At 44.5% G+C, this 24,034-nt stretch overlaps 2 protein-coding genes across 3 annotated transcripts in view; one reads left to right on the forward strand and one right to left on the reverse strand.

The window, feature by feature from the left end:
- The window catches only part of ncf4 (neutrophil cytosolic factor 4), a 29,391-nt gene extending 23,296 nt beyond the window's left edge, over positions 1-6,095 (reverse strand). For both annotated transcript variants that reach the window (XM_040145025.1, XM_040145024.1), the window contains exons 1-3: positions 5,900-6,095; positions 5,168-5,252; positions 4,903-5,062 (exon numbers count right to left, since the gene is read on the reverse strand). In XM_040145025.1, the coding sequence (XP_040000959.1) occupies positions 4,903-5,062; positions 5,168-5,252; positions 5,900-5,931 (277 nt within the window). In that variant the 5' untranslated portion in view covers positions 5,932-6,095. The remainder of the gene's footprint in view (positions 1-4,902; positions 5,063-5,167; positions 5,253-5,899) is intronic.
- Positions 6,096-6,361: 266 nt separating this feature from the next.
- Positions 6,362-23,449, forward strand: pvalb7 (parvalbumin 7). The gene is made up of 5 exons (XM_040146466.1): positions 6,362-6,514; positions 20,946-21,014; positions 21,363-21,492; positions 21,649-21,758; positions 23,424-23,449. Exons 2-5 carry the CDS (start codon positions 20,954-20,956, stop codon positions 23,447-23,449), a joined length of 327 nt encoding a protein of 108 aa, XP_040002400.1. The 5' UTR covers positions 6,362-6,514; positions 20,946-20,953.
- The last annotated feature ends 585 nt before the right edge of the window (positions 23,450-24,034 follow it).

The following is a 24,034-nucleotide window of genomic DNA, read 5'->3' on the forward strand; positions in this document are numbered from 1 at the left end:
GACAGGAGCGGAGAAAATAGCAAAGAGATCAGAGAACAGCAGAGGCCTTGTTTCAATGGATCGGGTCGGATCCGGTACTGGCAGAGATCCAGCCACAAGCAACACCACAGGTGCGGCATGGAGATGAGACAGACGAGTCTACTTTGAAAACGTAACGCTAGAAAAACCCATGATCAGTAATACTGTCCACTGGTTCCTGAGGAGGGGGTTAAGGAATCCCAACTAGGAGGGTTCACGAGGGGACGCGAGGGGCCTACAAAATTTGGTGATCCCCTGACTGTCCCCGCAAAGCCACCAGCAGGTCAGTAAAGTAACATCTACAGGATGGACTGGCGCAAACCTCGGTGCCAACGTACATGTTGCCCCTCGTGATACATTACAATCACTTCAGCAGTCCTCTGGCTTTTCATCTAGCGCCGTCATCATGTCATCATGTTGATATCTGGCCCCTAAACTTCCGGTTTTGAGAAAATAAAAATACTTGGCCGTCCAAGAGATAATAAGCATTCTCAGCAAAACGTTTGTGTAAATTGCAGTAATTTCATAGAGTAAATGAATTTTAAGTTTTGGCCTCAGGGAATCGAAAAAGCAATCAGCTGTTTATTTTCCTGTATCTGTAACATGACTAATCTCAAATTATTGTGCTTCCCCCTGCAGAGATGCATTATATAACTCAAAAATGTGGAATTAAACATAAAACCAAATACAATCTTTCATTTAATGAAAAATATCCACAAGTTTACAGCTAAACTAAAGACACGTGAGTCCGAATAGAAAGAGAAAGAGAAATAAATCTGTCTGTGACTTCGGTGCCATTACAAGGCAGCTTGATTCTCCATCTGTACGCAATCCACACACAGACACAGACACACACACACACACACACACACACACACACACACACCTCAATCTGTCCTCATCTCTTCCAAATCAATGGTCCCGGCCACCCAGTCAAAGCTATTATTGGTGCAGATGTTGGTTTCCAGCCTCCGATAATCAATACAGACCACTGACGGCGGCTGCTAGACAGACAGACTTATGGGAAAACAATGAGCAGATGAGGACGAGAGGACAAACACAGACGCAGAGCAGCACAGCCAATAACTGAGGCCTGAATATATGCCATCAGGTGAAAATCTTATATCTACTGTCTTAGTGACTGATACCTGATCCTCATATAAAAGATTACTTGGTCTCCAGATTGAGAAGGAAACACTAGATAAAACAGAAAACACTAAATACATTTAAAATGGTACGGGGGTCAATCTAAAACTGCTGCGATGGAAGCATGCATCTCTGCTCCAACGCCACACAGACAAACTGTTCCAGAATTACTGAATTTAGCATATTAAGTGAGTTTGAGACTGGATTCTGGTCTCATATGTGCAGGTCTCTGTCCAATCAGCCTGATTTTGACTTTTAAATTGCACTCTTAGTCTCTCACTGGTTATTGCACTCAGTGACTCTTTCTAATTTAAAGTTCCTGCCGGTCCAGATGCTTCCTCCCACTGCTTAATCTTCTTTAGCAACAGCTGACTTGCATGGCCCAATGACTTTTCTTCCCTGGACCTTGGACTATTAAATGTCCAGACATGCTCTGTTGGTTGCATTTCCTCATTCTATCTCTTTCTCATTCTAATTTCTCCTCATGCAACTCAACCCCTTGTCATCTTACAACTTTATACTGCATTGCTGTTCCAAGTGGCTCTGGCAGCCAGCAAGAAGTGAGACACATTACCAGTGTTTGAAGCAGTTTACGGCCCTGGATTTTCTTCTTGTCTTTTCTTTAGCAATCTAAACATGCACTACTGTCTACAAATAGCCTCATCTTTCTATCTTTGGGCATCCCTGTAGCTCGACTAGAGTCATTAGAGAATGAACGTGACCCAGAGTTGAATCACAAGTCAAACGTTGTAACCGTGAAGAGGAGGTGTAACAAAGCAGTCACACTGCCGTTGGCCCCATGCTGCTCTGCATTGTGTTGCAGCTGCTCTGGTGTTGGCAATACCGCCAACTTTTGTAAGATGCTCCGTAAATGGGGAAACTATGTCACTTCCGAGACAATTCTTTCTCAAACTATGGCGTTGACCACGCTTATTTGAGCCTGTATACTGACTGAAAGGCATCACCAACTGTCTAGAGGTGGAGCAACCGGCCCTGATGGAAGCCTGTAGGCCCATGAAGCCGACCTGCCGAGTTGATGGATAGAGGGTCCAGGCCTGGGGTCCCCTTCTCACCACTCACATTGATATGGAGCAAAAATTCAGCGTCTGGTTATCTTCTGTAAGGAGGATGGTGAGATGGTGGAGGGAAGGCAGACCATGGCAGGAGTTTCCAGAGATTTAATCTCTCTCCAAAATCAAACAGCACCCTGAGATCATGGCCACCAACTGAATTTCTTACGAATGATCATTATAAAATACTGTAGGTGTATAGTTAGGAACTTTAAGTAGGTGCTTGGGGAATGATACATTGGCTAATGGCTGCCAAGGATAAGTTTTATCTGCAGGGTGGCTGGATTTTTTCTGCCTGAGTCAGCAGGGAAATCAGTGAACTTCGGCGTCGAGTTGCAGCTACTGGGGCAGCAGGGCCTACAACGGGCAGTCCACTAACCACGAGCGCCTTGGTGGCCTCAGTTAAGAGGTGTACCAGGCACCACTGACGCGGAAGAGAGCCACGGGCAAAAGGTGGACCCGATGGAGGGATTACATCTCCCACTTGGCCTGCGAGGGCTTCGGCCAACTGTAGGATGTCACTGGTTACTGCATACTGTATAAGGACACCTGGGTTCTCTGCTCAGACTGTTGCCATCATCTTTCGCCCAAACCTTCCCTTCAGTTTGTGTGCATTTTCCCTGAGGCATTCATCTGTCCTTCTACGCATCTGCTCTCCTCTCACTACTCTGAATGTCAGTCTTACTTATTACAGTCCTTTGACATAAGGTTTTAAACTGACCTTGTGCGGTATACTCCTCAGCGGCACTACCACGGCTCATGTAAGTTTGCCATGCAGAACTTTAGACACGTAGCCCGACAACATGACACTACCAGAGTATTTCAGAAATGTTTTGACCTGACAAGGGGAGAGATTACAGCAGGTTCACTGAGTTCAACAGAAGAAAGTTTGTAAATCTGTAAAGATGTTAACAATTACTCACTATGTTTTGAGAGTGGATGTTACTCTTCATATGGTAAATGCCCCACCGGAAAACCATGGCTGCAACGCCACATTATTCACATTATTATGCAGCAACATGTGCCTAAAATATGCCGTCACTATACCCTTGCGGCTTGAATGGACTTGCAAACGTGAGATAAATTGTAATCAAATCTGGGAGGGCTACAACAGCAATTTAGTAAACTGATTTCATCTACAACTCCTTTGTTTTTAAGTGATCAAGCACACCCATCATGCCTAGATAATTTGGATACATAGGGACAAAACAGGAGGGATGTATCTTTGACTTATGATATCGGACATGACAAATCTATGTCCCGCAAATGGAATAGCCTCAGATGGCTTTAAAAACCATGCTCAGATGGGTTTCAGTTCTTGCGGCTACGAGGCGAAAATTCAGCCAGCTGTCACCCCAAAACCCAGTCTGTTCCCCCTCCGTATGCACGAAGCGGGGCAGGACGAGTGTGCATTCGAAGGTGAAGGTTACAGAATGACGAGGCAGAGAAGACGCAGCGAAGTACAGTCTTCCCTCTGTATTCAATCAGCAGCAGAGCGCTGACACAGCAAAATCAGCGTCATCACTGTGAAAATGGAAATGACAGTAGCCCTGCTGACTCTACTCTTTTCTCACTAAACTAAACTAAACAAAATGTTGCAACCATCATTTTTAGAATTCGCCGGTTCATTATGGTAAAGCATCGAAATGATTAATGCCGCAGAACTATCATTTTGAGAAAAACCCAGGGAGAGACATGAAAGGGCCAGAAAAAAAACGCTAGAAAGTCCCCAGCATCACGGCGGACCAACTGCAGTCAAATGACTGTACAGACACACTATGTGCATCTTTGTTCTCTGCGGAGGAAAAAAAAAAGCTGGATTTCCCATAAGCCTCTTTGCAGAGAGGTAAGAACTGTCCCTACAGAAGTCAGCAGACAGTGATGCAGGATGATCCTTCGAAGCAGTCTCTGTACTTTTCTACTCTCCAGCTCGTATTTTTCTTTTCAAGCACTTTCTTGTTGTCGTGTTGGTTTGAAGCAGAATTCCCCATTTGCTGCTCTGTTTTCCGGGTGTTACTGCTTTGACCTCCCCCCTGCCCACTGGTGGCTGACTGGCCACGTTCAAGCTTATTTTACCGTTGCAGTGCTAGTGAATCCACATGGGGTTAAACCCTTTTATTAGTCATCAAAACAACCGTGCGTTAAGTGGCACTAATGCACGGGTGCGAGTCGGCGGAGGAGTCTCGCTTCACGTACCAATGAAAAATTAAATAAGAACAGGAAGTGGGCTTGCATATAATCGATTGGCCAACACAGAGCGCGATTTCATCACGTTGCGTTGCGGCAGAATTTGAGCCAGGTTCGACTAATTTTTCGAAAACCACTCTCAAGTTTTTTTTTTGATGGAGCCCTTGGTGATCTCCCTGAAATAAATGGGGGGGGGGCTGCATTTTTTCACTCTGTTTTGTGTGAGGATGGCTTTACCATCTACCGGTAAATGTGGTCATAAATAACCAAAATATGAACAAAAGTCTTTGGAAAACCTCCACTTTGGTGAAAAGGTTCCCCCAAAGTCAACACCTCAATGTTTCCACGTTTCAGTTCGGTGTCGGTTGAGTTGTGTGCCCAAGAGACAGACGTGTCCTGCGTTTGAACAATGCGAAATCTGACACCCTGTTGACTCTGCATGCTGCTGCAGTTATCGGTTTTTTCAGTGCCACTGACTCACCTGGAAGAGAGGGCAGGATGCAGGCATTGGGACCGGGTTTTTCGGGGTCTTCGGGGGAGTATTTGGCCTCGAGCAACTGGTGGAGGGAGAAAAATTCCCGGTACCTCCTGTAGATCAGATACTTGCTCCCTCCTTTAGTCTTCACCTCAATCACAAACCTCTGGGAGGGAAACAGGAACAGAAAAACGAGAAGTAGATTTGTCCGCGACTTTATTCACGTAAACCGGGCTCAGTTGAAAAGTTCTGGGGTCGATTTTAAACTTACAAAGTAGTCGATGAAGCCTTTCTTCTCCTCAATATCGGCGATGGTGGCACTGACAGGGATGTTGTGAGGCAGCTGGTCAAAGTCACTGAGTAACAGAAACATACGACGGTTGCCTTTTTTTTTTTTTTACAGTTACACACCAATTACAAACTTCCAACAGTTAAGGTTACCGTGCGCTGCCGGAAACCATTCCAGTGTCTAGAATATGCTAAAAAAAAAAATAATGATAATAATTTTATGACACAGTTCGAGTCTGAGGCCCAAAAGCCCAGCTTGTCCACCCGAGGCTACATATTCAGGCTTTTGTTTCATCACAACACTGGCTGGACTGCGGCACGAGTAGCAACCTTGAGAGCCTCGAAACAAACGTGAAACACCCTGATCTTGTTTTTCAAACCTAAACTTTTTCACTGCAGCGCAGAGGGGACACGGCCACGACGTCTCTGCGTTAGGTCCAGCTCTAGTTTCATTACCCCGTTGTATTTTAGGCGCATCGATATAAATAAAAGAAAAATGGTGAACTGAGATGTAACCTAACAAGGAAGCCGATACTATATTGTGATAGTCCGATTAACAGGCCCCACGGGCGAGGAAATATCACACCACTGATTTTTTTTATTGGCAGTTATAGGTGCTCTAAAACTGCTACCGCCTACTACGGGTGCGTTTAAAGTCACCGACACGGCGCCTGCGGATCCTGCGCCGGCATCCAGCCCCGTCAGACGCACTCACCTTTCGTCTCGCAACTGCTGCGGCAGCGACATGATGCTCCGGTCGCGGTGCTGGCCGCCAACAGAGCACGGGAAGACTTTCGACTTCAGCGCGGAGAAAAGGCGCCTTTCGCGGAGGCCACTCTCACACACACACACTCACACACACACACTCGCACACTGCGGGGCCGATCCGGCCGACTGCGTCCGGAACAGCTCGCAGGCGCAACGCTGCGGAAACAGGCAACAGGAAGCGAAAGCTGCCTCGCTGAAGACCAGGGGGGGGGGGGGACGGTGCGTTCATGTGGCCGTGCAGATGTGCCGAAGTTACGGCGAGGGCGGGGGAGGAGGATTGGATGTGGCGCCTGTGAGACAGGTTCGCAGGTGCGAATCCTAGCGCAACCGCAGGAAGTGGCTCAACCTATAGTGGACAGTTCGGGCTGAGGATGAGTAGGAACAGACAGAGGCAGCGAGTGATTATTCATCCAAATCACAAAAGACGTGTCTATATTATGTGCCTATCATGCCTCATCTTTTCTGGAAATTTCGTTCGTGATGCGCAAGACACCGAAAAATGACATTTGTGAAACCTGAGAGCAACTTTCATTGAGAGAAAACAGTGTCCGGGTGACTCGGGGTAAGTCACAGACCCCCGCTGAGAACAGATTTCAGGGTTGTGGGAGATTTTGGATGAACTGACCCTTTAGATGTCCGCCTGTTTTGATGAACACGACCCGTGCAACTATCACGCAGGCGCCTTTAGGCACTATCAACTGTTGCTAAGGTCAAAAGTCAAATTTGTGTCAAAAGTGCCAGCAAAGGCCCGAACATCTCCTTTTCAATGTGGATTCGTTAAAACAAAAAAAAAAGAAAAAAGAAAAGATGAGTTTGTCGTTTACATTGTTGTTAGTACCCTGTTGGTTTAAGACAGGGTGTGTGTGTGTGTGTGTGTGTGTGTGTGAGTGTCCCAGAGGTATTTAAGAAGAAGATGCTGAAACCCGCCCTCCTGTCACCAGTACTCATGCTTCTCTGTGCTGCCGATGCATTCGGGTGTTTGTGTTGTACAGGTCTTTTCTGCAAGAGCACGTCTCTGTTTTTTCTCGTTGCTGAGTGCGGGCGACTGCTTTTTGGGATTCCACCGAACAATCACCAAGCCACTTTACCGGCGGCCGTTATTTTAGGTTAGAAAATAACGGATGAGTTACTGTATTTAGTTTCATGTGGTGTGTTTGCATTTTCGACCTCAACGCGGGGGGCGACGGTACAAATATCACCTACCGTAAAAGAGAGATTTAAAAAGCAGATTAAAAAAACAAACAAACCACCAAACCTTTGGGTCACATCGTGCCTCGGGACCCCCTAAGCATTTCTCAAGAAGTGGCCTTTCACTGTTTATTTTTTACAGAGCCTCTGTTTTATTCACAAGTTCACAGTTTTTAACGGTCACACTTCCCGAGCAGTCTCCTCGAAGAGTCTGGGCGCACCGGCGGCGCCACATGCACCAGCGTAGAACATCAATAAACCCCTCCCACGTTCAATTTGACCGATTAGTGTAAAAAAAATTTTAAAAAAAAACTGCGAACAAGCGAGACGGCTGTTGACTAGTGGCGGCCTCTCCCGGCCTCCCACGCTGCATCGCACAAACGGAGGACTGTTAATTTACATCACACAAACGAGAAAAGCAGCACAACCTCACTCCACCTCAAGTGTTCAAAACACATATCACTGGCGAAGGCTGTCAACTGATCAAAATTTTAAAACTACTTAGGTGTGCTTAGCCGTGATTAATAAACGGAAGCAACAGCAGCAGGACAGACGTTAAGTAAACATCATACGGTAGTTCCTTATAGCTCCTTTTTTTAAATCAGATACGGTCAGTGACAAATTATGTGCGCAGGCCTCTCAGTTCGAGAAAGCGAAATCAAACACTTTATAGCAATGATTTTTGGAGACAAAACTAAACATTGAAACTCGGATTTAAAGAGACGGACTGGGCCCTCCGTCTTCAGAGCCGCAGCTGAATGAGATCTGTGAATGGAGACACCCTGTCAAGCTCGGTTGACCAGCTGCTCGCGCAGACTGTTGGTTCACGTTCTTCAGTGTTCTGAAGCTACGTGTAAGCTCAAACCCACCATTAGTTTAAAAGTGTAGTGGAGGAGTTACGCTATAATTTTGTAAAAAGGAATAGTCTACTTAATGTTTACACCTCCCGTGAGCAGGTGTTACATGACTCCGCATTGGCAGAAAGGTCAGAAAGAAAGGAGAGACTGATAATACAGGAGCTGGAGCACAGTGTTCTTCAGTACTTACACTGGAAGCACGTTGTCTGCGCCAGACTTCGTCCGCTACATTTACGTTGACACCGACTGGCCGACACGGCGTGTGGTGCTGCACAGTTACGGTTTCCTGGCTTAAAGGAGGACGCAAGTGGGATTTTATGCCGTGTTCACTTGAGATGAGAGCTGCCACTGACACCAGAAACTTAAACAAATATTAAGGTGTTTTAACTTTGGGAGAATCTTTTCACCCAAATGGAAGTTTTCCAAAGGCTTTTTTTCATATTTTTATTATTATTGACCATATTTAACGGTAGTTGATACAGCCATCCTCACCTTGGCAAAAAAAAAGGGTACAACAGACGCAATCAGCAATGATTGTTGAGTTTTTCACGGGGCAATAGGCAAAGGAACTCTGTACGATATGTAAGCTAGTTAGCATGTGATAGCCCAGATTATCTTTTTGGCTGGACAGCAACAGGCCGGCCCCATAAACACGAATGACTGTGACTGACGGATAAAGTTACACCATTGGCCAGGGGGCTGGGTGTTGGAGTTTTCCCCATTGGCCGTTGCTCTTTCAAAATGAATTGGCCCAAACGGTTTCTACGGCTTCATCAGGGGATCGTTCACAGACAGTGTTGCCAATTTAGCGCATTTGTCACTAGATTTACCGACTTTTCACGACCTTTTAGCAGGTTTTTTTTTCACAAAAGTACCTATCAAGCCACTGTTTGGACAAACCTTGGCAACTTTCCGTAAGAGAGAGTTGCCAGTATTGCCCTGCGAGCGCGACGTCAGGCTTTCCCTCCGCAGGCTCACCTCTCTATGCTTCTCATTCAATCGACCGCACGGCAGCTGACGCAGACGTGAATGAGCTTCTGACTTTCTCCCTGAGTGATGATTTTAAAGGGAAATATAGCTGAAGTGTGACTGCTGGTTAACATGTCGTCTCCATGGGCCACGTTTCTGTCGCTGTTTCATACTTGTTCCGTTGTCTGAAAAAAGAAACATAGGAACATGCAAATGAGAACAGCTTTATTGGGGATTCGGCTGTATTAAAATACTGTACTGGATATGTGAGCAAAGAGAGTAGGAGACAAGCCAACAGATACACAGCAGTTCAGCTACATACTAGGTTTTGACCTAGTCTTTTTTTTTTTATAAATTATTCTATCACAGATATCTTAAAGTGTCAATTTCACTGTGATTTGGACCAAATAAACGGACTATTACGTGTGTGGCTTTATCACCCACAACTCCCCAGTGATGGACTGGAATACAATCTCACCGTGACAACATTGTGATTAGAGTATTAAATTTTCTCCGAAATTTCCACTGGGCGCACATTTCCTGTGACAGACTACAGGCTTTAATTTCACTGACAACACAATTACTTGGATTAGACTTGGGCACAAGTGATTTGGGTTGTCCGTAAAAGCAAAGTACAATAGATGCCACTGATAAATTATCGATGAATTATTCATTAGGTACCAGACCCATTACTTTTTTTGATAGAAAGTCTGTTGAAGGTCTCTTAAATTTGGTCCCTAGTTAGCAGTGGCTTTCTCCCTCCGTACTCCCCAGCGATGCACCGGATTAAAACTTGAGAGATTCTTTAGTGGCTCTAATTCCTTTACTTGTTTCGAGTCCTGTGCAGGTAACCGCCCCTCCAGCCTTACTCTCAGTGTGCGGGACTTTGAGTCCTGAGTTCTTTGCCGTTGCGGCGCTTTAAGCACTCAAGATGTCCATCTTCTCTTTCTGCTCGGCGAGGTCATCTGTGAATGAAGTATTGAAGAGAGACGCTCGATCTGGGTCATCTTCTGAGACCTCCGGCACACGAGAGAGATGGCACAAAAGGCAGACACACAATTTCTCACTCACTCTTTTCATCTCCAATGTCGCTCAGTCACATTGAGCACCTGCAGTCAAGAGCCACAAGGAGCAGACCTCAACTGCAATATTGGAGTCGGTTTGAAAACGCATTAACTGATATTTTTGGCCACAAGGCATAAACGCAACATTGATATACTTTTGCCTTATAAATTTGTTATGGCGAATAGCCGCCTACTTACAAATCCAACAGACACGGAGCAACATTAACATTTATTTGGAATTGTGTTTTAGGCAATCTAACAATTCTTAGTCTGATAGTGATTTTCGTTTTAGTTCTGTTTTGGTTTCCAGGGACTCCTAAGGGAAATATCAGGCTCATTATCTGCAGAATTTTCGTCCACTATGTTCACCAGCTAGTCTCTAACCGTGTGTGTCTGCTTTTTCAGGGCTTTTTTTTTTTTTTTTTTTTTCCTGAAAACAGCCGCCTTCTGCATCTAGAAGTGGAAAGGATGAGAGCAGTGAGATTGCATGGAAACAGTAAACTTGCAGCTTGGGGGAAAAACAAAAAACAGTGAGCTGAAAGATGCTGAAATGCTCCCGGGAAATGAGGGGACCTAAAGGCTCCGCGGATCAGTCACTAAAAGCAACCCCCGTCCATAAATTAAACGGATAGTTGAATTCTCTTTTGATTTAGTTTTACTAAAACGGATAAATGCTTGCATGAAATCATTTGTCCAAATGACAAAATCTGAAAATCATTAAAACTTTGGTGCAGGACTCTTAGTGTTTTTTCTTGTCTAGCCAGTTGGTCCAGCCTTCCTGAGTTCAGCGCGGCTACGTTACGCTCTGGTAGTTCTTTGCTGACTTCAACGCACAGTTTAGGGTGTGACACTAAGGGAGAGCGGAAAAGCTGCATTATTGTACAATAAATGTACGATAATGCATTCACTTGGAGTCATGTTAACAGAGGCAGCTATCAAGCTTGTGATCGGGAAAGGCGTGTTTGGAAGCCGTGTTCAGGAGATATTCTTTCTCCTACGCCTGTTTAGTCAACGTCAACTCTTTTCTTGCCGTGTGTGTCGACATTCCTCCTTTTATGTCTCTAATTCCTTATCTCTCTCTCGAAGAAGGTGCCCATTCTCCCAATCAATAGCTTTACACAGGAACGCACACACACACACACACACACACCCTTACACAAGCATGTCACCCTTCTTTTGTAGTTGATATTCATAGGTAAATTCAGATGATGGCTGATATGAACCCAGAGGAGAAATCATGGATATAAGGTGCAGGGACGCAGTTCCAACATTGAAAATGAGGTGATTAAATCATATAACACTAGGTGTCAGCAAAGTTGTTGCTTTGTTGGAGCTGTGTGTGTATGTGTGCGTGTGTGAGAGAGAGAGATTTATTGTCTAATCTTAAATTGTTTCTTCAGTTTAAGCTCAAGATGTACATGTACAAGTAGGTTACTGACCGGGGCTAGAATTTCTAATGAATCATGAACCGGCCGATCTGTCTTTGTGACTGTCTTCATTCTATATGTCAGTATATCACACACACTGTCCCACTCTCTCATAGTTGCAATTTCAACATAAAGACGAAAAAAAAGTCCACAGCCACTTTAAGGCTCCATACCGCCTGGCTGCCTTTCGTTTGCCTCGTACCTGCGTAACTCCCGAATCACTGCATCGGGAGACTACACAGACAGACGGACAAAGCTGAAAGTGAAAAGCGATTACAGCAGTCACACGTGCTTCGGTGAAATCAAACAAGATGTGCTGAGGGTCGTTTTTCCACCGGGGTTATGTTCACTGTGATTCTGGCCTGAGAGCCGACTTACTGTCTCCACCGGGATAGAGGTGTTGACTGTGGTACGATCCAATTATCGGTGGGCTCGTATGAGACATACAAAATAACAAGAAAAAGAGAGGTGGAAAGAGAGAATGTAAGAATGTGTGGGGAAAAATGGCCGAGGTGCGGAAGATTTACCTGTATTTTTTATGTAAAGAAATAGCGTGTCAGTGATTATTTGTGTAAGAAAAAGACGGAGGGAAAAAACAAAGAGTACAATAGCGTGTGATGGTGCATGGAAGAGTGTGTGTGAGTGCAGCACATATTGACTCCAAATCGGTTTTCATGCGGCCAGAGAAGGATCCTTTGAAACGCTGAGGATGTGTGTGCGCATTTGAATGCACTGTAACTGTATATAGTTTATTGCTCGCCAGCTTTGGAACAAAACTTTGAAAGAAAAAAAGTACACTGTGACAGAATTCCACTGATGAAATATAATAAGCCGTTAAGTTGACAGACAAACAGGTAGCAACACACACACACACACACACACACACACACATCCACGCGCACAAAAACGGAGGAAGTGTGACTGAAAGAAAGTTTACCATGGTGAGAGCTGGTTGCCGTAGAGACACCATAAGGGAAGTAGAGAGAGGCAGAGGGGAACCTGAGCAGAGGACGAGTCGAAATACTGACACTTTATGGAGAAATATACTGTCGCTCAGTAAAAACTGGTGTTAAAAAAAAAAAATCTGATTTCCACCGCTCGAGAAATATTACACCCCCCACACTGAAATGGCTAAATGACTAGAAACGAGCTACAATAACAGCTTTTTGAACATTTGTGTTTTAAAAGGATAGAAACGGATAAAACACCATGGTTGGCAGGATTAACATACGTTGTTACACTGTTATAGATTACAGACACACACACACACACACACATTCATAATAATCCTGTTATTATAGATGTTATTCCCGTGTGTTATTTACTAATCACGTCATTTTTAGAAGTTCACAAAGAACATGTTTTCAGAGGAGTTCGACGTTCATCCGGTGGCCTGGGATGAGAAAACTATGACGATGTGTTCAGCCTCTACGTTTTGTCTACCTTAGAATTTGCCCATAATGTCGATAAGTTGAAATAAAAACCTCCGACAGAAGCGTTTTTCCTCGCAGCTGAAGGCGTGTATGACCGTTACCCACAGGCCCGTGGGACTCCTACACAGGTGTTCTCAGTTGAAATCACATGTCCAGACTCTGCTTGACTGGCATCTTTGTGTGTCCCTCTGATTGGTGCAGCGACTTTGGTGACCTCACATAATACCAGGCATAGTTCTGCCCAACTTTAACCTGAGCAGAAGTCTATTCAATTGAAAAAACGCTTGAGTTTGCAGGCCCTTTAGCATTTGTGAAATCAATATACTTTTGTCTATAAACACTAATAACCTGAGTAATAAAAAGCGCTACAGATAGTTCGGGTGCCCCTCTAGGGATTCATTTTATTTTTTTTAACATATCGTAGCCAAAAATGTCACTTAAACTTAGTTATTGTTTAGGATGGAGGCTGTAACTGTAAATGAACTCAAGCTCATTCGACTAAGGATCAGGGTTAAGTTTAAATCCACTAAGTTCTGATTTTCTCATCGTAGATGCATGCTAGTCACCCACAGCCACCCTGCACACTTAACAATCAGCGTGACTTACTGGGATCCGCCGGGCAAATGTGGACGATCGGGTGTCTCATTACTTAGCAGGTTGGCTGCATAACAGGCCAAACTCCCAACAACTTGGTGCATTCCTTTTACACTCCCACGCGCACCAGCCGTAAAATCAGCTCCGAACGTACCACCTTAACCAGTGCCCGCGGTGCAGTCATGCACATTTGGCAAACAGAGGGGCTTCCGTCTCCCACTCTGCTGTCTATATTGGCCTGAACTGAACTCACGAGACTGCGAGTGGTGTTGTCGTCAAGCCACCGAACGCGTAACCAAACCGAGGACCGCGGACTCCTTAACGTCCATTTCTGAACGGCATCGGGGAGACGTTACTCGAATATTTGCAATCAATTACTCATTACATATCAGTTTATGGAAAAGGATGGTGGATTACTTTACTGATTCCGACCCTGAACAGAACCGGGCGATTCCTGAACGCGGGCTTACCGGTGGCCAGCGTTAGCGCGCCAGCACACACTTTGGAGTTGCCGAGAGTCGAATTTCTCCTGACTGCCCCCCCACACCTCCGGCCCCTGCACCAAGCAGACGCGTCGTGGACCGGTCTGTCCACTGAACACACACAGACGAAACTGATATCAACCCTCCATCGAACTCTTAAGTAAGACAGTGAAGATGCTGACCCCGAAAACTGTGGAAGTAATGGAGCATTGCTGGGATTGGTAACTGTAACGTGATCGATGAATTCCACATACACTGCTCGTTACTGAAAAAAATAGTCTCTAAATGCTCCACATTTTGCTGAATAGCAAGTCGGCCACTAAAAACACATTTAATTCCTCTCGCTCTCTTCCTTTGTCCGTCGCTCTCCTGCTCACTTTCTCTCTAATTTCCATTTGATCGACGGAGCACTCGGTATATCCGACATATGTTTATTCATCGCCTGCACCATACGCATCCATCTATTTATTTGCCTCTGCTCTGTCTCTTGATTTTCATTACGGTGGTTTATGGTTAATTTGGTTTTTAATTTCAGTTTTTATAGCTGTTCACAACTGCATTAAAAGATAAAATAAGAATAGGCAACACTACATTTTCTCACACTCTCTCCGTCCCCCAGAGTCCACGTTTTGTTTATTCTGCTTCCTCTAATGTTAATAACATTGTCACTCCCTCATTATTTTATCCCCGTTAATGGTCTCTGCCTGTCTCCAGTCTTGTCATTGACAAACTCTTGGCTTGCCCGCTCCTCATACGGTGCGGCATTTCATTTACGGGAGCCCGTCCATACGTATTTCCGCATCTCTCTATCTATTTCTCTCGTGACCCACTCTTCCCATTACAAATCATTCCAGCGCGTTGCCCTCACCCCCCTCGCCGCCTCCCTCCCTCGTCCTTCGACAGCGCTGGAAAGTGCTGATGGGGCTCTCTCCTCTCGACGGAGAGGGGAGAGCTGAGACAGTCTCAGGACAGCACACTGTGAGATCAGAGTATCGGCCCGGGACACGAAGAGGCGTAGACGAGCATTTTATTTTGCTTCATTTACGCTGGGTGCAGTTGAACAAGACAGTTCCAGACCTATACGACAGTTTAACTGTCTCTGAAATGCAGTTTACATGTTATCCTTTCCCTCTATCTTGTTCTCTTCCACTAAGAAAAGGATTACGCGGCAGAGCCTCACAGTAAATCCAGCGCGTGACATGGTTAACTATGGGCAGGCAAGTGAAAAAAGCAGGTTTGGCCTCAGGGTCAAGTAACCAGAACTTTGGTTAAGAAGGAAGTGACGAAGGATGTTTTCAGCGCTTCAGATGCTTCGAATGAGCTTGGATTACGTTGTGTTTGTGAGCACCCTCACGTGGTGGTAAGAATAAAGACTCTTCTCTCCAAGGAGCAAGGGCAGACGGTCTCATGCCGGTGACAGTGGACAAATGGTCTGATTTTGACATGGTTCACATCGCGCCTCCCATCAACAGTCAACGTTGATTGCTTTGATCCATGACAACGTTCTCGCCCTTACCTTAACAAATATAGTTTCAGAATTCTCAACTTAAGCTCGACTTTACCTTAGAGGTGTCAGGGACTTCTGAGTTGTTCTGACAGTCCGAGGGGAGCCATTCTTGACGGCAGTGAGCTCATTTTTCTACTTCCAGTGGGAGACCTTAGCAGGTGTTTAAAGATTTTTTTTTAATTGCCGAACGGTTGTCTGAAACCGGCGTATCAAATGTTTGCAGTTGGCATGTCAGTAGGAAAACACTGATAACAAGCCGTGCGCTACATGTGTCCCAGGATTTCAAGCTCCCACAAAATTTGCAGCTAAGTGCGATCCAGACGAACATTGGATGTGGAATTACAGTAACTGAAGTCTTAGAATCTTAAGGTTAAAGACATAAGAGGCAGAAACAGGCAGTATAACTCGAAGGTTTTAAATAACATCCAGAGCTCAAAAAAGTCAGGGGTAAAAAAAAAAAGACATCATTCCCCTTTCATTAACTGGCTGCAGTCTTGTAACAGCTCAAGTGGCTCTTTCTTTCTTTCAGTCTTTCATACGTGCACCTATCGTAAACTGATTCGTCTTTTAGCCTCGACTAACTGGGAGCAAGATGATTCACGACATGACTTAACAAAAGATAAGTGGTTGAAAGGCAGAAGAAAGAAAGAGAGAGGGAGAGTCAGACAGAGACACACAAGCTGTCAGGGTCCCTGCAGGATAGAGAGTAACAGGTGATAAAGGAGGAGGCATGAGAAGATATGGACGGAGAGGAAAAAAGGAGCTAATCTGTTGATAGGTTCGGAGAGCGGAAAGTGGAGGGGGAGGACACATGAAGGAGGAATCGTGAAGGGGTGAGATGAAAGGAGCGATACTGAGAGAAAGGAAGTGACGGGGAGAGGTGGTTTGGGGTAAAAGAGGGAGAGAGTGATGGGTAAATACAACTTTTTCAGAGGAAGCAGGAACCCCGGCCTGGCCTGAATGTGCCTCGCTCTCCTGTTGTCCTAAGTGGTCCCAAGACAAGTGCAGCACATTTGTGCGAAAGAAATCTGACTTTTTTTTTAAAGAAAGGCAGACGTGGATGCTCACTTTAAGTCTGATGTGCGTGTTGGGATTTTGGTGTGTGTGTTTAAGGACGGGATGGTTCTTTAAACCGCATCAGTTTTTTTTTTGACCACCCTGTTGGGGGGGGGGGGGGGGTCCTGAGGAGGTAACAGTCTCACAACAAGCACATAGGTCATTTGTCCGTACCCTCTGATAGGACCCATAGGAGCGTGTCAGGAATTAGTGCCCCTGTCGGTGGCAGGATGTACGATACAGATGATTTGGCAAATTCACCCCTGGATGTCGCTTAAGAGTAAAACGTAACTACGGCTTGTGACAAGCTGCTTGCACAAACAACCTGTTGGGTCATTTTGTTTTATTTTTATGGGAGGACAGTCTCTCCTGTATAGTTGTTATGGCAAGTGTCTTAGCAAGCTGTGGTCTGTTTACACATCCAGCAACACACAGCGACATCATTTTCCATTTGGAGTCACATTTGTACTCCGAAGTCCAATTTTTATTCTCCTTTTAGCTCCGTTTCGATCTCCATCGACTGATCTCGGAGAAATATCCGACTCTTCAGCTGCTAAATGCTCCACTATGTTCACCAGCTAGTTGCTAACTTTGTCCGTCTGCTGTTCGGTGCTGGGTGTTGTTATTTTGTTTTTTGTTTTTTTTTTACTGAAACACCACAACCATCAATTTTTACTTTTCTATCACAAAACTTATGGCTAGAATGAGAAGTAATTGTCACCCCCCACATCTTCTTTTTCGTTTGCCTCTCTATCTTTAATTATTTATAACTAATGTAATTATTTTTTAGAGTGACTGGGTTTGTAGAGGGGAGGATTTTGTACAAGCATTTAGCTTCCCACCTCTTATGCACAGGCCTTTCGTATGTGTATCTTTTATATATGTAGGTGTACATGTCTTTGTTTTATGTGAATCTGTCCATTTATATATGTCATGTATTTTAATTTACAATACAACATTATTTTTGATGTGAAAACAAAAATAAGCAAATGAAATAAAAAGGAATTAGATATTTTTAGCCTCTGTATTCGGTAATAAGTTGGAAAGGTACTGGAACAAGGCTGCAACAACAACAGTACAACAGTAATTTTAATGGTTCCCCTTCATCTTAAACCGCCCATCTTCAAACATTTTCTTTAAACTGGCAGCTGTTGCAGTGGGAAGACACGGGCTCCATAAAATGAAGGTTACAGAATAAATCAAAGCAGATAAGCGTAAAAACAAAAGAAGAAGAGGGTCACACAGGCGACGAGAGAGGGCCTGGGTGGAGATAAGGTCAGATTGATGAAGTGGTATATTATTAATAGGCCTGTGTGTGTGTGTGATTCGTTAGCGCTGCAGGAAAAGCCATCACAGTCCGGGGCCAACGGTGCGTGCGTGTCATGTCTTGACAACCCCCCCTCAACTTTCTCAAAATCGAGAAAATGCTGAGAGTTGGGGATGTGGTGGGTGAGCGGGGGTATATGGGGTAAGTCTGTGTGTGTTTTGAAGCAGCTATAGAAGTCTTACTGCGTCCTCCCTCCCAACTTGCTCGTCCCACCTCCATCTCCAACCCTCCTCTCTTGTCCCTCCGTCGCTTTTCCTCTTGCGCCCTTTCTCTCCTCTCAGGTGCATTCATCCATCCCCCTTCGCTCAGGTGAGACGGAGGAGAAATATCAAATGTCGTGGCAGAGAATAGCTGTTTGAAGAAAAAACACACACACACACACACACACACACACACACACACACACACACACACACACACAAGGGAACTGAGGTCTCTCAGGTGCCTTTGTCAGTGACAGGCATGAGCTCTAGGCCACCGTGAAGGGAAAAATGAAATACAGTGATTTCCGGGGTTATCGGTGACAGGCAGATATGCTTCACTTGAATGAAATACCTCTGCTAGGTGGACAAATCATTAAGCCAGAGCGGCGCACAGTGATAAAAATGTTTTGCCGCTGCAGGAGTGCTTTTGGAGAAAACTTTTATTTCGATGCTCTGCCAGACACTAAGCTGACTCAGAAAAATCTACCGCAGGCACCATGGATATACATTCAACCAGGATTATAAAAAAAAAAAGCACGACGTGGATAAAATGATGTAATCAGGGAAAATATCGAGGCGTATATCAACATGAATATCACAAAAATGCATCGGTGAAAACCTTAATGTCCCCATTCTCAGTTATTTGATTCAGACATCGTTCATTCCCAATGAATCTAATCTTAAAGAAATGCAGAAACGAAGGTCGGCAACAACAACCCATGTAATTACAGCAAAATGAATGTGTAAACATCTTCTGCTGTTACTTCATAATTGTTTCTCGGTTTCATTAAAAAAAACAAGTCTGCTTTGGGGTTATTCTCCTTTATGTTAAAATTCACAGTTCACTGTTTCTTTTACGTTTAGTTCGTGTGGTTTGCTGTTGATCTTGCTTTTCTCACATTCCCTGCTCGCTGCAATTTGTTGTCTCCTCTTTTTATGGTTTGCCCTCTGCAGTAGCCCGTATTAAATAAAACGTCCCGTTAGGAGCGGCTGCTGGGTACTTTTACCTGCCTCTTGTTTCACCATGAACAGGTGTTTATAAACGCTGCCATGGCACGGTAGCCACAACTTTAAGTACGGTAGTTAATAGTAATGCATATTCTAGACGTTCTTCATTGTTGTTACTATTTTGACGATTACCTGTTTTAATAAAATATACTTTATAAATTATACACTTGCTGTGCCATGACTCACTGCTGACTTGTGCGTTCACAGAATTCCAGTCTTCATCTTTTGTGCTGCAGGGCGTTAAGGCTTTTTCTGTTCTCAAAAATGTTGAGCTACTCTTCAAAGTAATAGACTTTAAAAAGTTGACTGGGAGTGCAGAGCTGAACTGAACTTTGCTGAGGAAACTGATGTTTCAAATGCAACTTCTGGTGTTTGTCCATAGAACACTGACAGGCCAAAACTTGGCGCTCGGTTGCTGGAAAAGGCGACAGAACCTCCAACCTCCTTTTGGTTACAGGACATCTTCTCTAACCACAGCTACCCCCCGCGAGTCGTGATGTCATGAACTCGTGAACTCGTGAGCTTTACGTTCGGCTGAAGGTGTGCTGACATCCATGTGAATGCCAGAGATGACTGAGATGTTTTTACTACTACGTTAACTGGCAGGATATCGGAGCCGCCTGCCAGTGTTGTTATTAAATAGAAGATTAAATTGGGGTACCCCAAACAAGCTCTCTGTCCTGAGCAAACCAAAGGATTAAGACCGAAGCTATTTTAAGTTTTTGACATCAAAGGCTTTCTATTTGAAAGATATTATCTCATAGACGGAAAGAAGTTTGCATATTTTAATACATTTCAAAAACCAAGAACAGATGCTTGCTAATCGGCTTTCGCCGCCAAAACAACAGGGGGAGAGAAAGTTGAGAAGTGGTTTTTTTTTTTTTTAATAAGTCACTTTGTCATTTCGTCAGGGAGGGTATTTCATTGGGGTCAGGACAGTGCAACCTGCAGGGGGACTATTGGCCCTACTCCACTGGGCCTCTGCAAGTCTCATAAACTCACCAAGGCAGTGTGTGGCATAACACACACACACACACACGCGCGCGCTCAGACGTAAACACCTCTCACAAAGATAACACTCACAAAGGAGCTCTGTTCTCTTACACACACCAACACATTCCTCAAACATCTGCCTTGACAACTCGACGCCCCCTGTCAGCGCTCTGAACAGACGACCAGGGAGCGTGACAGCCTTCGGCTCGGTTCAGGCGCCTACCGACCTCCACAGGCTGCTGCCGTGTACTGCACCTAAGGGGACCGATTCACAACTTTTTCACCTTCGGGGAAACATGACTTTGTAGATCCATTGCAATCCTTTTTTTTTTTTTTTTTTAAGCCACATCCAGCTTTACATTCATACTACAAAAATAGCCCAGTCTTCCAATGTGACCGCTGAATATTTCCACTGGAAAGATTAAGGGTTCAATGTCTGTAGATAACGTGATTGTGTGTACAATCGAGGGACATGTATTGCAGGTGTCGGCCCCCCTAGCGTTTACCAGACTGTATTTATGCCCACATCTTAAATTCTAAACTACGGCCTTCGATCGCATCCCCTGTTGTGCCAAGTTGCGCTCATCTTTTGAATGCCCGAATGTAATTCCACCGGGTCCATCAGGGCGAAAATCCTCTTCGTATATGTATCTCTAGACCAGAGCTTTAGCTCATTTCCCAACAATCAACATGTTCTCACACCCAAATACTTTATCTCAACATTTAAAAGCTTTTGTACCAAATCCCCCACTCCTGTGCTCCCATCCCTGCTGCAGTCTGCACTCAACTCTTTGAGATGTCGTTCATTCTTTTTTCTCACTTTGTACCTTTGGTGTCCTCTCTGTCCCCCGCTGTCTCTCTCGCTCTCGCTCCCTCTCTCTCCAGCTGACAAAATGCCGATGACAGATCTGTTGAAAGCCGAGGAGATCAAGAAAGCTCTTGACGCCTTCGCAGGTCTGTAACCGCCGCGGAGTCGACACGGGGTTGTCGGCGGAAACAAACCTACAAAGTGCCAGGGGTTAGCTATGGATACTGACAGTCAAAGTCAAGCCACAAATATTTCTATCTTTTCAATCCACGTAAACTCTGTTACTGTGAAAAACAACTCTATCCTGCTCTGTATGTGCAGTACTAATGTGATCCACAGCTGCCTATGATAAAATTCAGTATAACCCCTTGGGCTGATCATACAATTTTAATTCACAAAATATTTCAAACTGGCTAAAGTAAAGATGGAAGGTAGAGCTGTCTCGTGGTTCAGTCGGTACTTTTTTGATGTTCTTCTCGTTTTGCCTTTTGAAGCAGAAACATTCGATCCCAAAAAGTTCTTTGAAATGGTGGGAATGAGGGCCATGTCGGCCGAAAACGTCAAGAAGGTCTTCCAGGTTCTGGATGTGGACGGTAGCGGATTCATAGAGGAGGAGGAGCTCAAGTGAGGGACTCACACGGACCCACAAACACACAAAAAGAAGTGCTGGGCCAGTCCAATAGACCTCATACTATAAATCTATATCCCATACATTGTCATGTATGGATTCAACACTGTCCTAAGGTGATGATTTTCTGCAACACCCTGTGCTTTTCTCAGGTATGTACTGAAGGGCTTTTCCAAGGAGGGCAGAGATCTGACTGACGCCGAGACAAAAGCATTCCTCAAAGCAGCGGACAAAGATGGAGACGGCAAGATCGGCATTGACGGTGAGAGAAAGGAAATATATTGTGTATAATAAATTTTATTATAAAAAAAAAGGCATGTAGGCTGAAGGTGGATTACTGTAGCTCTACACCTCCAGACTGGGTGAGAAATCCGTCCTGTAACTTAAGGTGCTGTGTGTGTAAACTTTCAAAACACTATGCCAACGTTTCTATAATCTCAGTTACTTCCTGTTGCAAAGATGTTGTTTCTACGTCTGTGGCAAAACAGCATCTAACGGCAGTCACTGTGCATTCTGGAGAGTTAAGCTACGTTAAAACAATGCAATTTCAACAGTGGAAGCTGGGATTCATTTTACGTTGCTCAAAAGTGACACCTGGATCATCCGTTTATGGGAATTATCGCAACTGGAAATCAATGTGCAAAAAAATTCTTTGGTTTTACAAAAAAGTACGATCACAACACACCAGCCGCGACACCTGTCAACATGTTGACGTTCCAACCCATGTGTACTCAGCCGTTATTACCACATCCTTACATGGGAACTCAGCACTCGCGGGCGGGACCGCACGCATCTTCCAACTCGGCCTTCACATTTTGATCCCAGCTACACACCTGTAAAGTTTCGTGACTGCACCTTGCACGGTTGCGACGCCGTCGCGGTGAGAAAATTGGATCCACAGACAGACAGACCTATGAACGGACATATAAAAACCTGCCGAAGCACTCAATACAGCCTCTGCACCGCTACAGGTGGTGTCTCCAGGACCACATTTTGCCATGACGACACACACACACACACACACACACACACACAAGGACTCACGAGGTGAAAACAATACCAGAATTTAAGTTTTCGGGTCCATATTTCTAGTTTTAATGTTAAAACTGACATTATTCTGTAGTTTTCATGCCGTCAGAAAACTCTGAAAAAAAAGACCAACAATAAATTAGTGCATCTCTTCATACGCACCAACTTTTCAGCTACAAGGCCATTTCTTCATACTGAATATGTAAATCTTTGAAAATAAGTCAAATATATATAGTATATAAAGCATTTGTTAAAACAGCCAGGCACTGTTTTAGCAAACGTTCCTCGAAAAGGAGTAAAAACTGCATCTGTTTGCGACTACTTTTAGATGCCAATTAATACACAGTTGGCACTCTAGTGTGTATTCACAGCAGCATGACGTTGTACGTAGGACTGACTTAAAGTAAAGTACAGTGTGTGTGTGTGTGTTTTCATGGTAATCAAGGAACACGTCCCCCAGTGAAACAACGTGGCTCATCAAAGCTGTTTTTTTTTTAATCAGTTTTGGACAATAGACCCCTTTCATTGCAGACATTTGGACTTTTGACTTTTTTAAAGCAGGAAAAGCACATGTGTAAGTAATAGCCGAAATGATGGCTGCGTTCCATTCAGGTGAGCCCGTGCAAGCTCACTCAGTGACACAGCTCACGGGACGCTTAATAAAAAGCAGCCATCGTTGATGTTATCATATATTGAGAGGTCTGAATGTCTGCTGTGAAATGGGTCTATAATGGAGCTCTGTGGCACGGGGCAATAAGATATATCAGGCTACGGTTACACAGACAATCCTTGTTAGTAGGAAATATATGAGCAGTGCCAGCCTTAAGCTTTAAGTTGTAGGTCAGTAGAGTTTGTCTCGTAATTTGTGCACTTTTTCATTTTTACTTTTCTTTTTCAGAGTTTGAGGCCATGGTGCATGAGTAGGGGATAGCTGAACACCCCCACCCCCCTTCCTCTTCTTCCTCTTCCTCGTCGTCCCTGCATTCATATTTTGTAACTGCCACCTTCAAACTCCTCCCACCTCCCTCGGGACCCCAGGCATGGAGTCAGACCGGGCCTGCTCTCTACAAAACGCTACCGGAAACAGGCTGACAGGGAGTTGCCATGAGGAGAAACATACAGGCATAATAGACACCGGTTTCATTTTTTAAATTTTCATTTTTTATATATATATATGTATATATATATACATATATATATATATATGTTTAATCACTCATGCTGTATGGGTTTCAGAATCATTCTTAATGATTTAATGAGGATAGTTTGTGGTTTCAAAACAGGTGGTTCTAGTGCTGTAGATGGTGTAGATGTTATAAATACTTATTAAATCATTCATTTCCTTCCTCTGTGTATTTTCAGGTTGTGCATTTTGTCTGATTGGTTTTACTTCTAGATGTTCACATATCAGTGCACTTCCCTCCCACACCTCTTCCTCCTCCGCCTTCCCTCACCTCACCTCCTCTCCTCTACCCCCCCCCCCCCCAACTCCCTGCCTCCGATCAGATG

Source organism: Xiphias gladius, chromosome 15 (genome assembly GCF_016859285.1).
Source record: "Xiphias gladius isolate SHS-SW01 ecotype Sanya breed wild chromosome 15, ASM1685928v1, whole genome shotgun sequence".
Lineage (NCBI taxonomy): Eukaryota > Metazoa > Chordata > Actinopteri > Istiophoriformes > Xiphiidae > Xiphias > Xiphias gladius.

Excerpts from the sequence above, each read along its gene's own strand:
- pvalb7 (XM_040146466.1), top strand. The coding sequence starts at position 20,954 with ATGCCGATGACAGATCTGTTGAAAGCCGAGGAGATCAAGAAAGCTCTT. Across the intron at positions 21,015-21,362 it reads AGCTCTTGACGCCTTCGCAG|CAGAAACATTCGATCCCAAA; the intron begins GTCTGTAACCGC and ends TGCCTTTTGAAG. Across the intron at positions 21,493-21,648 it reads ATAGAGGAGGAGGAGCTCAA|GTATGTACTGAAGGGCTTTT; the intron begins GTGAGGGACTCA and ends TGCTTTTCTCAG.